The sequence below is a fragment of the Odontesthes bonariensis genome, chromosome 18 (genome assembly GCF_027942865.1).
Source record: "Odontesthes bonariensis isolate fOdoBon6 chromosome 18, fOdoBon6.hap1, whole genome shotgun sequence".
Taxonomy (NCBI): domain Eukaryota; kingdom Metazoa; phylum Chordata; class Actinopteri; order Atheriniformes; family Atherinopsidae; genus Odontesthes; species Odontesthes bonariensis.
This window is the reverse complement of record NC_134523.1, coordinates 9,868,209-9,884,469: the sequence shown is the minus strand read 5'-3', so window position 1 is coordinate 9,884,469 and position 16,261 is coordinate 9,868,209. Positions and strand designations below refer to the sequence as shown.

The following is a 16,261-nucleotide window of genomic DNA, read 5'->3' as shown; positions in this document are numbered from 1 at the left end:
TCTTTGTCACAACAGTAGAGTGGGCACAAAACCTTTGATCACGCAGGTAAAAGTAGGGATGAAAGGATCCTCCACTCTCCTTCTCCCTTGGTTTCCATGGAGACAACACCCACAGTGACTTCAACCTCAACACAAGTCTGCCTCTCGACAGATACCCTCCCTCCTCTCTCACAATGGTCTCTGACTCTTCCCATTTTCTCCACACTGTGTAGAATTCGCATCTCGGTCACTGCGAGTCCGTCGGCGGTGGCCGGTCCTCCCTCTGCAACGCAGATGATGAGTTTCCCATGGCCCCCTGAACAGCAGCCTTTTCACAGACAGAGGAAGAGTTCATTATCGGTGGCCTAACTCGCCTAACAATGTGCTTTATGAGAAACATTTGCTCCGACACACACACTCACGCAAACGGATGTATCGAACACATGCGCACACATTGAGTCAGTCTAATAGCAACAGGCTTCCATTGTTGCCATCATATTAAAAACACACAGTCATAACAACATTAACAGAGCTGTGCGGCGCGCCTGGTTCTCATTTCCACCACACACACATGCACACACGCACACAGAGACACACACAGCCAATTTAAAGCGCTCAGTTCAGATCCACTCTTGCGGTGGAGTGGAAGCTAGCGGGCTAATGGCAGTCAGTCTGTGGTTAGCGCTGCTTTAAATGCGCAGAAGCTCGGTGTGTGAGGAGATGTGATGCCAAGGCCTCTGTCTCCAATGGTGACATGTGTCAGACTCGCCTGCCACATGTCAGGAACAGTTTATGGAAACGCTGCAGATGGTTTAAGTTTTTTTTTTTTGTTTTTTTTTTTTAAAGGTGCAACACGAGCACTGAAAAGAGCGCCAGTGCACCCATAACAGCAAACATGAACAGAGTTATTATACAGTAAATAGCCCCGCGTGTGACCAGATGAATGAGACGCTTTAAATTCGACAGGTTTGTTTTTCTAACCCCCGGCGGATTTGGATGGAGCTGCCCCTTTTTTTATGTGGTCAGTTTGCCCTAGAACGGCATAATTCTCCCATTTTCCAATAAACATTAAGAAGAGCAATTGGGGGCCACTAAATAAAAGGAGGTAGGTTTCAAGCGACACAAGGACTCACCATTTGTTTGAAAATGGAAGGATATCATCTACAGATTCTTTGGTGTTCTTTAGAAAGGATTCTGAAATGTTTTTCATACTCATTCGTTCACTATTAGCAACGCACATTAACATTAAAGTTACTCAGACACACGTGAAGAGCAGCAGCAACAGAAGAAAACAGTCGTTGACTGCAGGTGGCAGAAAAGAGGTGCTTTTGTTTTTATTGTGAAGTTTTCTTCAGTTCGTGTGCACCACGGAGGACTCACAGGGTGTTTGACTTACTTCCAAAGGTTGCTATGGCTTCTCTGGACATGAGTGTGTTGCGTATAATACACACAATTCTGCATCTAAAGCTTGAACACATGGTTTTATTCTGGGAGTTTACCAGAATAAGCATGCTCTAATGTTCGAAAAGGGGACTTTTGTCATACTGTACATTGCAGCAGCACCTCTTGTCGTCTGGAGTCTGAAAGCAAAATGGTGTGAGCTTCTGTTTCTTTGAGGAGGAACAGGAGACATGTCAACAGGCCTAGTTTGCTCTCACTAGTCAGCTGATTGGTCAGATAAGGAGGAGTGTTGGGTAGTTGTTCGTCGTTTGTTTGAGAAATGTCAAACCGGCCACTTTTGCGGACACTATGCATATAGGTTACATGATGTAAACGAGTAAGAGAAAAGAAAGCTGGACCAGAAAGAAGGCATTTCAGGAGCAGCACTTTCTTTGGGAGGAACATCTGTCTTTGGTGTGGCAGACACACTGAAACGTGGAGGGGAAAACACACAAAAAAAACCCAGAATCTGTCCTGTTGACTCTTTTTTTGTTTGTTTGTTTGTTTGTTTTGCCTCCCAGGTACCAACAGCCAGCGTTACCATTGAGGGCGCTTCGGCTCTGAACCGGGTCCGCTGGTCATCAGGAGGGAAGGAGGTGGCTGTGGGCGACTCAGAGGGCCGAGTTTGGATCTACGACACGGGAGAGGTACACACGACATCCACGTTCTTCCAGCTGTTCGGTTACATCGTTTGTTGTCCGAATTCGTTAAATAAATAAACGAGTTTAAAAAAGGACCTGCTGAGGGTTGGAGCTGTTTAGACGCACATGGAGCTGCCGGCTAAAAAAAAAAAAAAAAAACTAAAAAAAAACATGTAGCCTACCAACTCCAGTTCCAAAAATGTATTGCAGTGTTTCAGTTCAGCACAGTGACACATTTTTTTAGTGCCTGTGTTTCATGTGCATCTGCTCAGCTGACATGACTGCAGCTGAGTGCATTCTTGCCGTAAAACATCCTCATGAAACACAACTGAGCATTTCAGTTTTTAGCTCAGCGTGTTTACCAAACTGTCAGCATTACCATGGATGAAGGTTTCATTTTTTTTTTCCCCTTCTCTGTCGTGTTCCTGTAAAATGCTGCCACCACTAAGTGGCCAACCTCCCTGCCTGTGCCTGTATATTTCCTCATGTTTAAAGGTCTCTGGTTAAGATCCCCACGTGAGAGCATGCTAGCCCAGCGGCTCGGCTAATTTTAGCATCTTTTTGTTGTGCGGTAAGCTTTAAGGAGGTTCAGCAGAGCCGGTGGCCTCCATGGTGGGTTGATGGTAAAGACGAGTCATCAATAAAAAAAATTTAGTGAGGTTGAAAGGTTTTATGACTCCAACAAGCTGTGTTGTGTGTGTGTGTGTGTGTGTGTGTGTGTGTGTGTGTGTGTGTGTGTGTGTGTGTGTGTGTGTGTGGTGGTGATGGGGGTATTGACTTCACTACAAACTCGACCATACAGCTAAAACCGGGAAGAGAATGTGAAAAAAGAAAAGAAAAGAAGAGCAGCCTTGGAAATAATAGCAAACCATGAGATTTTTCCAGGAAAGCAAAATACCAAATTGTTCCATTTCAGTTTTATTTTACTCTAAACAAATTAGTTTCAGCAGATTTATCATCAGGAGGGACTGTTTTTATTAGTAGTTTACCGGCATTGGCCTGTGTGGAAAAAAAAAAAATCACATCATTGGACAAACCTCAGATCAACCTCAGTGGTCGAACACAGTTCCATTGACATGAAATTGTTTTGGATCTCCCGTTTCTTAAAGCCTGACATCACCCAGCGGTGTTTCTTCAGCATTCAGGCCCCTATTAGACCATAACCGTGCTGCTGATGCTTACGTCACTCATCAACACTATATGGAAGAGATGCTGGTGGAGCCCCCCCCCCCCCTCAGCTGTGGCCAGGGGGGCGGGGTTGTTCTTGGTTCCTGCTTAATTACAGCCCGGCCAGGCGAACGGGTTGAAGACATCCTGGGCGGCGGATGCAGCTTCTGTACCACTCACTCTGACTCCCACTGTGCACGCGCAGAGAGGAGCAACCTCCATCACAGATGAGCCTCATGTGACTTCCTACCTGTGCCGACTCTGTGGCTCCAGGGTCCGTGAAACTGTTGTGACCGCTTTTACTTTCATTTTTTAACAGTAACCATATCGAAACCATGAGAGCCGTTCACAGCCCTCCCAGACATCCTCTGGGTTCTTGTGATCCTTTGCTGCTGCTGCTGCTTCGAGTCGGCCCCTCACAATGAATTAAATTGTGCAATTATTTGAGATGACGGGGATCAGGGTTTCACTAACCTGTCTGAAAGCCGACAAAGTTGATAAAGCTGACTGACACAGTTTCCACTCTTTTCAACACCTCGTTACACGTCCGTCCTCTGCGGCATGTGCAGTTTTTATTTAGAAAACCTAACGGACAAACAGAGGTGTGTGTGTGTGTGTGTGTGTTCTGTTATTTATTTTCAATAAGTGGCCATCATTCTTTATATTGGTTTGATGAATAATTATCACAAGGATAGAGACAATTGAATCGTTATTCCCAATTATTTGTTTGACAAATAGTCGTCGGGTAAATTGAAATAATTGGGACAGCCCTGCTGCAGCCGTGAAGCTGACTTTTTTAACGTCTACAACATGAATTGCTGTTAAATAATGGAAACAAACTCTCAACAGGATCAGTTGAAATCCCCTTGGCCATCTCACCAAACATCAACTCAATGAAATTTCTCCCAGCGGCCTCAGATGGGCTTTCTGTGTAGTTCTAAATGTTGGCATGCCATACATGCCAAACGGATATGGTTAATTTAGTAAATATCAACGCTGCCAAATATCACCTTTCCAGTTTGCTGACTTAAGCACGCTGCTACTGCAAACTGACTATGTGCCCAAGCACAGCGTCGAGGGCCTGTAGGCCGTTCGCACTCTTTCAAGCCTGAATCAGCTCATTGTTCAACACATAAAACGGAGCGTCGGCGCTCAAAAAATAAAAAAACATGGGACGAAGGCTTCTCTGTGAGCTTTGTATCAAACAGCGAGCAGAAGCAGACTCAGGCCGCCTGCTCACATCTGCACCGTACCACGCAGCGGGGGGGGGGGGGGGGGGGGGGGGGGGGGGTTGGTGTCAGAAACCTTTGTAGCGCTTTACCTGGATTTCAAAACGAATGCTGGAAATACTCAGCACATCTATCCATTACGATGACTGTTTTTTGTTTTTTTAACGCTAATGTATTTTCACACGTCTGCAGTACGGTTCGAAAAGTGAAAACTATTACACAGGCCAGCAGAAAGGAACGACACGCTCCAGACTTTCTGCCAGTTGGCCTTTGGAGTAAACGCTGCAGCCATTTGCGTTTCTCCTCTGGAAAAAGGTCAGGATGGAAACGGGGGCAGGAGCTGCCGTATTATATAGAAATATGCTGATTTACCACTACTTCACATTCCAACGGGACAAAAGTCGTGTCAGATTCACACTTTGTGCTGTGCACACTGGACCTTTAGAAAAAATAGCGAGCCGGTTGCCTGTTTTTTTTCTCTTGTAGCAGATGTCAGTCTGAACACAGTTAGGTTTAATACCATCACTACCCACCATGACCTTATTAATCAAACAGAACAGAAAATGAACATGTTCGCTCATTTTCATGCACCGATGTTCCATACACGGATGTTACCTCCCTGTGTTTCACACCTGTTTCATCTGTCTGTGTGTGTGTGTGTGTGTGTGTTCCCTCCAGCTTTCGGTGGCCCACACAGACGACTGGGCGCGCTTCGCTCGCACGCTGATGGAGATTCGTGCTAACCGGGCAGACGCCGAGGAGGAGGGGCCTATGGAGCTGGCTTCATAGAAAAGGACTCCAAAAAAACAAAAAAAAACAAAGTGGAGGAAGACAGAGAGCGTCTGTGCTTTCGTTGATGTCACTGTGGCATGTGCTCCTCACTTTATGTCGTTTCTCCACCTTCTTGTACACGTCTCCGTCTGCTCCGAACAGGGCAGAGCTGTGACTGAAGTGCGCACCGCCCGGAAATGGTTGAACCGCTGACTTCTACTAGTCTTTAATTACTGGTTTAATGAGTTCAGGTGATGTTTTGCTTGCAGCTCGTGAGCCTGCAGTATATAAAGCGTGGCGGTCCTGTAGCCTTATGAAGATGTGTGTACTGTAACGATGCTTTGCACAATGGTAAAAATAATAAAACAGGGTCTTAGACCAGTCCTTTATTGTTTACAGAAAAAAGGTCAAGTTGACTTTATGCTGTGCTTCTTTTCTCTGTATTAAGCCCGCATGCGACTCGTTCCTAAAATATTCCAGTTGCTGAAACATGGCGCTTACGTTGGAGCTGCCTTATGTTTCAATCGGTGTGTCTGAACCTGAACCAAGTGTGCTTTTTCTGTGCTGAATGAGAGCCTCGACTGTATATTCTGCAATGAACCGTTGCTATTGACACGAGGTTTACTGTAACTCGGAGTGATCGATGTGCAGCCTGCTGTGTTTGCTAATAAAGGATAGCCAACAAACTGCGATCTCGCTTGTTCTTTCCGGTTATTCGGTCGCTTACCAACGCTGGAAATCAAACCAGTGTGCAGTCGGTTTACTAATATAAGTTTCTCTTTACTCTCAGTACACATGTTGCTGCCATACGTTCTGTAAGGCACAATTATTACACACCATATGCAACTCCTACATCCTCTGCACTGTACAAGCTTAAATACTCAGTCGTAACATACCACAAAACTGCAGCCGGTCCCAGCTGTCTCTCAGATATTTACACATCTGCACACATTTAAGACTGGAAACCAAACGTCTTACAACAGTAAATACTTATGTACAGTCAGATTGTTATGCTGCGTCTTTACATTCAAGTACGTTTTGGATACATTAGATCAGCGCACAGTGGAAAGAGAAACTCAGGTCCGACATAGCCATAAAGATATGAAAATATGTCTCTGGATTTCTCGTATTTACATCATGTGCCATGATCTTCAGCCCGCTACAGGATCATAGTAATGTGCTTTTGATTATAAAGCAACTAAAGGAAGACACGGGGGATGGGGGGGAAGCTGCAACAGTAAGTAGTCGGTGACATTTTTTCAGAAAACTTCTGCAAGCCCTTTTGTGCATATTCTGGACCACTTGGACGGCACGAAAAATAAAATCAATTGAACACAACTATGCGACAGTTAAATGGAAAACAAACTGCTGAGTGGATCTCAGTGACCTCTGCTAATCACCTCACTAATCTTTATAGACTTCAGATATAATAAATACAAGAGAACAATCCTTTAAATGAATAACTTACACTATAAAAACAAAAGTGGACTGGTTGGTGTCTCTCAGCCCTCTGTTTTACATACACCCACCCGTGGAGGTTCATGGGGCGCTCGCTTTGGAGGGGGCTGCTTCTGCTGCCGCCGCCACACTGTAGCGTGGGAGATGAAGTCCAAACTTGCTCTCGATGCCAGCGAATGTGGCCACGGCCAACCTGAAGCCTCCGATGTGGTCGGAGTTGGGCGCCGGCAGGCTGATCCGAGACTTGGGGGTGGGCTCGGAGCCAGCTGGCTTTCTGTGGCGTGCAGAGAGAGAGAGAGAGAGAGGGGGGGGGGGGGGAGGGAGGGAGAGAAAAAGCGAGACGCAAAGTAGGAAGCCAGGAGCACAGTGAGACAAGGAGAGGAGAGCAGCATGAGAAAAGGTGGTAAAGTTAAAGGGGAAACGGTGCAAACTGTGAACAGACGGGAGTTTTTATCACCATCTTTATTGAATCTTAAATGAATATTATCAAATTTAACCCTGCTCGCCGCAGAAATAAACATCCTAATAGAAAATCAAAAGTGGAACAGTTTAACATTTCTCCCCGAGAGCAGAACTAAATCAAATCCCTCAAAGATTTCACGCCGAGCTCTCGGATTCACTGCCAACGCAGACATCAGAGGAACTCAGTCAAGACCGCACTGAACACTTATTGGATCTGCAGTTGATTTTATGTCACTGGGAGCCTTTAGGGAGATCGGGCGCTGTGTGTAAAAGCAACGGGCGATGTGACGGTTCCAAGCGCGTGCACCCCAGTCTACGCTGTCCATTAAACAGAAGCAGCTAACTCTACTCCCCTTCTACCTTTTTTTAACTTTATAGAAGGAGCGAACTATTCCCGACAGTGGCCTATTTTGGGAGGAAAATGAGCTTGTTTCAGTCCCAGAAGTGGAGAAAGTAAACGCTTGAGTGAAATGGGGGCCTGTCTGCCATGATGATGGTGCGGCAAAACTCTTGAGTTTAAGAAAATTGTCACATCCAGAGATTTGAGAGAGAGCCTCAGCCTGTCAGCTAATGTGCACGGAATTTATTTCTGGTGTTGTGGCATTTCCTTCTCCTCAGAAGAGAAGTCAGGACACGTTGTGCACCACTGTGTGCTGGAATCATGTCCACTGTTCAGGAAGAAAGTCTCTGATAACAGCTGCAGTCCTCAGAGCCTGTGAGGCGTATTTTAGTATCATTGATGCAATAGATTTGTGGAAATTAAGTTTCAGCATTAGGAAAAAAAAAAAAAAAAGGCAACTGAGACTTACTGTCCTCCAAAGTCGATGTAGAACCAGCGCTGCAGGAGTTCATACGTCACCAGGGTCACTCCAAACTGAGGGGAGGACCGAAACACTCGAGCTGCAGAAACAGGTGGAAATCATTGTGACGAGATCTTTTAGCGTTCCAGCGAGTTAGCAGTAGAAGTACAAGAGTAGGAGGAGCAACATGTTTGAGCAGAGTCACCAAACTTTCTATCAGATTTGATGGGTATATATGAGGCCTTTAACTCAAGGATACCATTGAAATTGCAACTCCGGTTGCCTCCCCATTCATTTAGACAGAGGCCTGGTCTTGTTAACCCAAAATAACTTCCAAGATGGCTGCTGAGTGGCTCAGCTTGCCCAGAGGTTTTTTTTTTTTTTTTTTTGCTTCCACCCCAAGTGCTCTGTTCAAAAGTGTTTTCATGAAACAAAAGAAAAACATAGGCATGCTTTTAAGGTAATCTGCCAGTCTTTTTTTACAAGTAACTGGCAACATTGGAGTCAACGTTCAATTTAGAGTTCAACCATATTCACAAAATCCATTTCTATCCCCCTCATAATATTTACTGTTTCTGTTTGCTTTCCATTTCGAACAGAAGACTAAATCACACTACATTTCCACAGTGACATTCCAGCCGGTGTACGTTTCATCCAGCATTTCTTTTGTTCATGTTCAGTATAAAATTATGAGAAGAGCTTAATCTTAGATTGCGAAATGTTCCAAGACAAGGTAAATGTTGATAAAAACATGTTGACTAAACGTGTTTATTTTTGATCCTGGGAAGACTGTATGATATGGAAAGGAGGTGAAAACACCATTTTCAGCCATGATTACTACCTGTAGTCATCTTTTCAAGCTGCCTATCATCCACCAGCAACACACTGCGCTACATGAACGGAAAAATGCCGGGAAAAAACAGCCTAAGCCCGTCTCCAGCTCTTCCTTTTATCGCTGATGTACCTCCGGCTCCTTTCCAGAAGGCGCGTGGACCCTCCTCTCTGAGAATCTTCCAGAAGCAGTCCGTCAGGCCGCTGTAGGTGGTCTGGCCTGCACGCGCCGCCACCTGTAGCCTGGTCTTGATCACATCGGCGGGGGTCACCAAAGAGGCGGCTGGCATGCCTGTGGGAAAAGTGCAAGAGCTGCTAACTGTAGCAACAGGGGGCTTTTTTTTTTTTTAAATATCTTTTTTTTTTAAAGAGCTGAATCTGTTTGATTCTAAATAGAAGCCAAATTTAATTGTAGAAAGCAGCCATCAGTGATCAATTGTAAGCCCGAATGTGACCATAACTGCATCTTATAGAGTGGTTTTAGAGCCCTTTGTTCCCTCTTTTAAACACGTCTTCTTGAATCTTGACCATCTCGCAGTAAGCTGGAAGCATTCGCAGACTATACACAAGTGCAGGCCAGTTCCTATCACTTCACCATCAACCAATATAGGCCATTATTTAATCTCTAGCTTTTTTCTTCCGCTCCTCTCTCTCCCACTTTTCTTCGAGCCATTTGAAAGGGGCCAGACAATGGACGGTAATGAGAGCAATGCATACTGTGTCCCATGCGCTGGTGAAAGTGACTGAGGGGAGCGACTGCAAGGCCCCCACACCAGCCACTTCAGCCATGAATGGGCCCAATCATCAATGGCTCGGTCATTACCATCAACTGCCCTCTTGACGATTTACTCTGACTCCTTGGTTTTTGTAACGGCCAAACGAGCTATTCAGCAAGCCTGATCAACTCAGCATTAGGTAGCCGGCAGGCACCCGGTGGGGACTGACCACCTGCGCTGTGCTGAGGAAAGGAAAGGAAAGAAAAGAGGTTTTAAAAAGTCCCTTTACTTAAACATTCCAAGGGGAATGACAAAACAATAACACAATGAAACCATCGAATGCTTTCGCAGAAATCAGAAATGAAACAATAATTCCTCGTTGTCATAAAGCATAGAAGCTCGTATAGTAGTCTGTTTCTGAAGCCATGTCACCAACCATCCATGTCATGCATTCAGAACTGCGACAGCGTCCACACTGCCAGAATTAAGAATTTGACTTTTCCTTGTCAGCCAGATGGGTTAACTTAGCAGAACCAGATAAGCGGCTCTTTGGGGTGTTCTTATCTGCTCCGTCTTTAAGAGCATATATAAACAAAATAAAAGAAAACACTTGCACAAAGATTGTGAAACTCTTTTTTCAGAAGATCAAAAAGACCTAAAAGATAAGGGCATTGGACAAAGAAATATACCAATGTCTCAACCTGTGAGGAAATTAAACCTCTCCTCTCCCGCATTAGCATCCGCATGTGCTCTGTATCTGTTAGTAGCTATGAGCCCATGTACAGTCCTCCACTGGAGGTCGGCTGTCCGCTTTTCAATGGGCAGCTTGTACACAGACAGCCATCTGCCTTTTGGAGCAGTGTCACATAGGCTGATAAAAACCCAGCTCACCTCGACTCCCTCAACCCCCGTCAGAGAGCACGGGTTGAAGACCTTTACGCGGGCTCGGTACGTTGCTTTCTCCCTGCAAACGAAAGCGGGCAACCCTCCCCTTCTTGCCACTCCCACACTTGGGTAAATGAGCACGTTGGATAAAGCCGTGCGCATTCTTCATCTCGCCAGTTGGCTAGAGTACCGTTTCTGTGAATGCCTCTCAGAGGTTGTGACAGGGTCGCTCAGACTCCAGTCACCCTTTTGTTGATCAATATGACAGAGGTGATGTTTGCATTCAGTCTCAATGTATCCTAAGATGTGGCTGTCATCTTAATCGGGTGACCAACTCTGGCACAGCCAGCCTCCCCGAGACGAGTTTACAGGCTTACAGACTGCAGCGTTTGAGTGTTCAGACGTTCACTGAAAAACAGCTTCCTCCAACAACCACATCTCGCCCGGCATCTCATCAGAAGTAATTTGGAGAATCTGCCCAGCCCTGTCTGCAACAGCAAGGTAGAATCAAGCAAAAAAGAAGTCCACGATTGCCTTCTGAACTCTCTCCATCAGGCCCTTGGCTGGTGTCATAGCAACAAGTCTGAGTAGAGAGTCGAGGCGACTAAACTACTAGCAACCAAGACTCTTCCCCTATAGGAAACTGAGGTAGCAACCATTTTCCCTTAGACAACAGCACCAGCATACAAATAAACTCAACCCATTCAGAAAAACATCACCTATCCTAAAAGTTATTTGTGAGGAAAACAATTATAGATTATCCACCCTGTTAATCCTGTTACTATGCAGCTGGACCTTGCCAAGCAGGAGGAGGCCATCCAACTGAATGGGGAACACATGGGAAAACAGACAAAATATCAAGGAAAAGGAAAAAGGTGACTTATTAGAAAATAAATTAGAAAAAGCCGAAACACAATAATACTCTAAATTCTAACACTCTGTGGCACTCGTGCCCACCAAAAAACAGAAAGGAGAGGGGAGAGAAGAGGAAAGGAAAGTTGCAGATTTCTTGCTCTTTTAACAATAATGCGGCTAACAGGATTGGTCAGAGATGGCCAACACTATGTTCTTTACAGACCAAAGTAATGCCTAGCTAAATAATGCCCTGCAAACTGAGCGTGTAATTCAATTTCCTGTACTGACTATAAAACGTTAATTGCCAGAATGCAGCAACCGCTGATAAATATACGTGAACGAGGGATGATAAATGTGTCGGAGCAGTGAACAAAAAAATGAAATTAAATAAAGAGGTCATGAGTCTCGTTTCTGTCTGTGGGAAGGGGCTGCCAGTCTTGCGGTGAGAAACCGGGGTAAAAAACGGAGGAAGGAGGCAGGATTTATGATTTTTCCATGTTTTGCCGTGCCTCTGCGTCGCAACGAGAGTGCTGCCGACACATCTCAGAGGATTCAGAACAAACACAGAGAAGTTTTAAAGCATCCCAACTTGGCAGGGCTGTTATTAACTTTTCTTTAACGATAAATTAAGGATTAGGATAAATAAGTTGTTTAGCCATCGGGGTGATTTGTTCTTGCTCTCCCTGCTCCGTTATGACTAAACAACAGCAGAAGACTGCTTGCTGCCTCCCAGCTGCATAAAGCGGGATACTAGTAGATAAGTAGCGTGAAGCACGTTCAAGCTACTTCCTTTGCATAGTGGCCATTCATTAAGCATGCACGAGCATGTTTGTGTGTTTGTGCACATGTACAGTATATTAAGATTGGAAAGTCTTCCTGCCGGCCCGGTTGGCAGCCATCTGAGGCACTTCCCTGCAGCACAGCTCCAAAACCCCAGTCCCCAATCACGGAGCAGCGCTCTAATTAGCAGCTACCGCCATGGAGCCTGTGGTCAGATGCTGCAAGGCTTCCAAACTCTGAGCTCTGCTACTGTTACTGTTTAGATGAGAGGCCAGAGCAGAATAAAAACCTGCTCTCACACTTTGTTCAAAATGGGGACCTCATTGAATATGAGAAGCTGTTCTCCGATATTTAAGGTCAGAGAGTTTTGAAGGTTGTGGGAAAAAAAAAAAAAAAAAAAAAAACTGTTCAAGGTTACGATGTGAAAATATAACACAAGGCTGTAAAAACTAAAACTACTGCACAGGAGTAAAAGCGCATAGTGGCACCCATTGATAATTACAGTAATAAAAGGTAAATTGATTGGAATGGACCTGATTGCAAAGTTAGAAATTGATTGTCTAGTGTTAGAGATCCTGGAGAGTCTTTATCTCACAGAATGTTTCTATAAGCATCCTTCAACCTGCGGGTAAAAGGGACTCACTGACAGCGACATACCCACAAAGATGGATCACTCAGCTCAGCAGCTCCGCAGCCATATCAAGTTAAGCTGCTGCTGACCTTTTTTTTTTTTCTTCTTCCCCTAACTAAACTCTTTTGGTTCACTGCTCATGGCAGCAGTCAGCTCTGCTCAGCAAAAAGCTCCTAAAATCCCACCACACACTGCGTTGCCTGGACCACTGAGCTCTGTCAGAGCTCTGCCTGGTTGAACATCTGTGCAGCCAATAGAAACAAGCAATCAAGTCTGGCACAGATGGCAAAATACTGGACAAGATTATATTCCTGTATGTCTGAATTCCCTTCATTATGAAACAAGTCTCCGTTTGCATCAATACGCCAAGAGGAAAGCTCCATCTTAGAAAGAGTTTTCTTTGTTGTTTTGTTTTTTAACCCATTCACCCCAAGTTCGTGAAAACAGTTGGATAGCTTATTGCAGATCGGGTATATGTAGTGTAATCCTTTTTAATGACATAACTCAGATTCATAACAAATGTAACATCAAGGCATCCGTGAGAGAAACTCAACAATTCCCTTTAAAGAAGCCTTCGATGCGGTTCACTGTGAGCAGATGGAGACCAAAAACCAAGGAAAACGACTGAAAATCAAGCTTCTATTTAGAAGTTAGCCAGAAAATACAAGCCTGAATGGAATTTTTACTTTCATTTTGGTTTCAAGGGACAAAACCCAGCTCCTCCACATTTAAGTATTAACAGGGATGTGTTTAGTTTTAACAAACCTAGCAGCGATGTGATCGTTCATCACTTCGATGCAGTATCTGAGCGGACCATCAGCCGCTGATACACGGTTAGAATGATAAGCAGACTCCACTGTGCTGGCGTGGTGGTGGCGCAGACCCTGGTCGATGTCTCTCAATGGCTGTTTGTTATGGTTAACAGTGTTGAGTTTAACCAGCAATGACCAAACAAGAGGGTTTTGGACCTGGATAAAGAAGTGGCAAATAGGACTCTGAGCACTCAGCAGCTGCTGTGCACACTTGACACTAAAGCGAATGTAACCGTGGACGTTGATGTTGGTGATGGCACTGCAATATGTTGCTTGTCCATCAATGGGATTTAAAAATAGAGCAGGACATCTTAATATGTACAACAATATTAAACAGCCCCTGTTACGACAAGCAAGGCCAATGAGCTCTTTCTTCTTTCTCGTTAGTTTCAGTTCACAAAAATATCAAACGGATCAAATAAGAGGTGGTGAGAGCACAGCGTCGGGTCTTTAGGAAGCCGCGTTTGCGCCTTCTGTTACCTTGAAAAGCTGCGAGGACACGCTTCACCTCCCTTGTCGACTTTCTGATATAAAGTAGAACCAGAGGCAGCACCGTGTGGCGTTGAATCGTCATTTTTACAGCTGGACGGTAAAAACTTTAACATTCATAAAGAATGCATGGTGCACATAAAGTAAGGTTGGGCTCTGCAGTTCAAAATATGAGAAAGATGGAAGATTTTTCTTTAAATAACTAATCTTCAAAATGTGTTTCTAACAACACGTTTCAACAGGTCGTTAGAGCACGCAGGCCTATAAATGATATTATTTGATCATCATAGCGCCATGATGTTTCCCTAAATGCAAATAAATGGTTCTTCTTCATCCATTTTTTGAAAATATATACTAAGTTCTGGAAAACACAAACTAGTATGTCTTTTCAAATTTGCATCTAAGAATTCTGCTTTCACAGTTCTTGCAAGACTTGTTTTGTTTGGTAAAATGATCTGGAAAGATACTGGTTATTCCTTTTCTGTCGGAGAACGGCGGCTGTGGAGGTGGAAAATGGTCGTGTTTTACCTGCCAGAGCGCCAGCAAACAGCATCTTGCCTGGCCCTATCGTTCCGTCCTCCTCGGTGAGGTATGCCTTGAGGTGGGCATAGCAGGGGAAGTAGATGGCTGAGAAGGGGATGTCCCGCATAAAACATGCCTTAGAACCCTGGGGAGAGAATTAAAACAGCGGGATAAAAGCTGAGCACCGAGAAATAAAAGTAGAAGAAAAAAAAAAGAATAAAGAGAGGAGAAAGCAAAGAAAGAGTTATGAGCTCAAGGGATTTCAACTTTGATTTATGGCTGGGGTTTCTGAAGATGGATAGCTAATCGTAGCCACAAACTGAAACTCTTGATATTTACGTATCAAGTGATGTTACCGCCAATAAAACTGCTTCCAATAGACTCCTGGAACTTTAAAAGGCACAAAAAAAAAAAAAAGTCTCCCCGTATTCAAACAATCTGGGGCCTCAGCGGCAGGTGAGGGGGCGGCTCAAACAGAGGGAAAAGCAGAGGAAAGACAGACTGGCTGACGAAGATGGCTCCTTGTCTGCCACTGTAAACAACACTATATCATCAAGCCTATAGAGTTTCCTGCTGTACTTCAAACCTGTTGGCAAACTGCCACCTTTTTGACACAGCAACTACAGTCAACAGGAGGCGTTTAAAGAGCTGGGTAGAGTCTCCTTGTTTTGGACAGGCTTCATTTAACTCCTGTGGGATAATCCTTTGGTTCCTCCATACACGCACACACACATACAGACAGAGGATTGGCAGATACCTGGGATATCTCTTTCCCTCTCTTTCCTTTGGCACTTCTTGTGTACCTGTCCCTCCTGGCTGGGGCCCGAGCGACTGCTGAAAGCTGGGAGATTCTATCGAGGCAGGACAGACAAGCAGCGTCACAGGGACTGGGACTTGAAGCTTTAATAGCACGGTGATAGCGTTGGGTTGGGGTAATCCACCAGTAGTGTGTGGAAACATCCTTTTACCACAAGATGAAATGCATCTTCTAGTTTGGTAACAATGGAAATAAAAATCTCTGTTGTACACGCTGTGTATGTATCAAACACCTTTGGCCTACAGTGACAGCTCCTTCCCAGTGATAAATGGTGGCGCTAGAGCGTTAGCCACCCAACCGACCGGTAGCTCCACCAGCGGAGGGTGAGCGTCAGGATAATTACCCTGACAAAGGCAGCTCTGTGCCTGGGTGCAGCCCCTCCGGAGCCAGCCCGTCTGGGGCTTGCAGGCTGGAGCTCGTCTCCTCCCCGCCTCCCCTCCGCCAACAACACCGCTGCTGCTTTCTCAGTGCACTTTGTCTCCCGCCTATGCACCAGGAGACGAATGCAATTAAGCATAAGCACACTCTCATCCAGTCATACCGTATGGAGTGATGTGGACACGCACTCCGACAAAGTCATAAAATAGCAGGGTTGAGCACACAATAATGCTAACAGCTACACGCAGGCAGAGGCAACAGGAGGCTCCACATTATTTTACAGCCTTGTTAACAGGACAGAAAAGATTTGCAATGCAAGTTGTCTGTGCTGACAGGAGGCCACATCCGCACACTAAACCACTCAGATAGACATGGGAGGAGGTTAAAGCGGTAGTCCAGTGTCAGAGGAGTGAAGCATCGGTGGAAAGGAGTACTTAAAACAAAGAAGAACCCAAACTGGAAAAAAAACACAAAAAAAACTCGAATCATCTTATTTTAGTAAAACAAGACTAATGAATAAAACCACAGGTATTAGATTGACATTTCCGAAGCTGATTGTGTTTACATGTCAGGCAGAATCTCTCCTGCCAAGCTCCAT

General features: G+C 45.0%; 2 protein-coding genes across 9 annotated transcripts in view; one reads left to right on the top strand and one right to left on the bottom strand.

The window, feature by feature from the left end:
- dync1i1a (dynein cytoplasmic 1 intermediate chain 1a) overlaps positions 1–5,911 on the top strand; it is a 54,084-nt gene extending 48,173 nt beyond the window's left edge. For all 8 annotated transcript variants that reach the window (XM_075449130.1, XM_075449136.1, XM_075449135.1 and 5 more), the window contains 2 exons: positions 1,941–2,066; positions 5,135–5,911. In XM_075449130.1, the coding sequence (XP_075305245.1) occupies positions 1,941–2,066; positions 5,135–5,245 (237 nt within the window). In that variant the 3' untranslated portion in view covers positions 5,246–5,911. The remainder of the gene's footprint in view (positions 1–1,940; positions 2,067–5,134) is intronic.
- The window catches only part of slc25a13 (solute carrier family 25 member 13), a 56,588-nt gene continuing 45,947 nt past the window's right edge, over positions 5,621–16,261 (bottom strand). Inside the window, exons 15-18 of the mRNA XM_075449128.1 lie at positions 14,475–14,613; positions 8,912–9,070; positions 7,957–8,047; positions 5,621–6,959 (exon numbers count right to left, since the gene is read on the bottom strand). Of these exons, the coding sequence (XP_075305243.1) occupies positions 6,767–6,959; positions 7,957–8,047; positions 8,912–9,070; positions 14,475–14,613 (582 nt within the window). The 3' untranslated portion in view covers positions 5,621–6,766. The remainder of the gene's footprint in view (positions 6,960–7,956; positions 8,048–8,911; positions 9,071–14,474; positions 14,614–16,261) is intronic.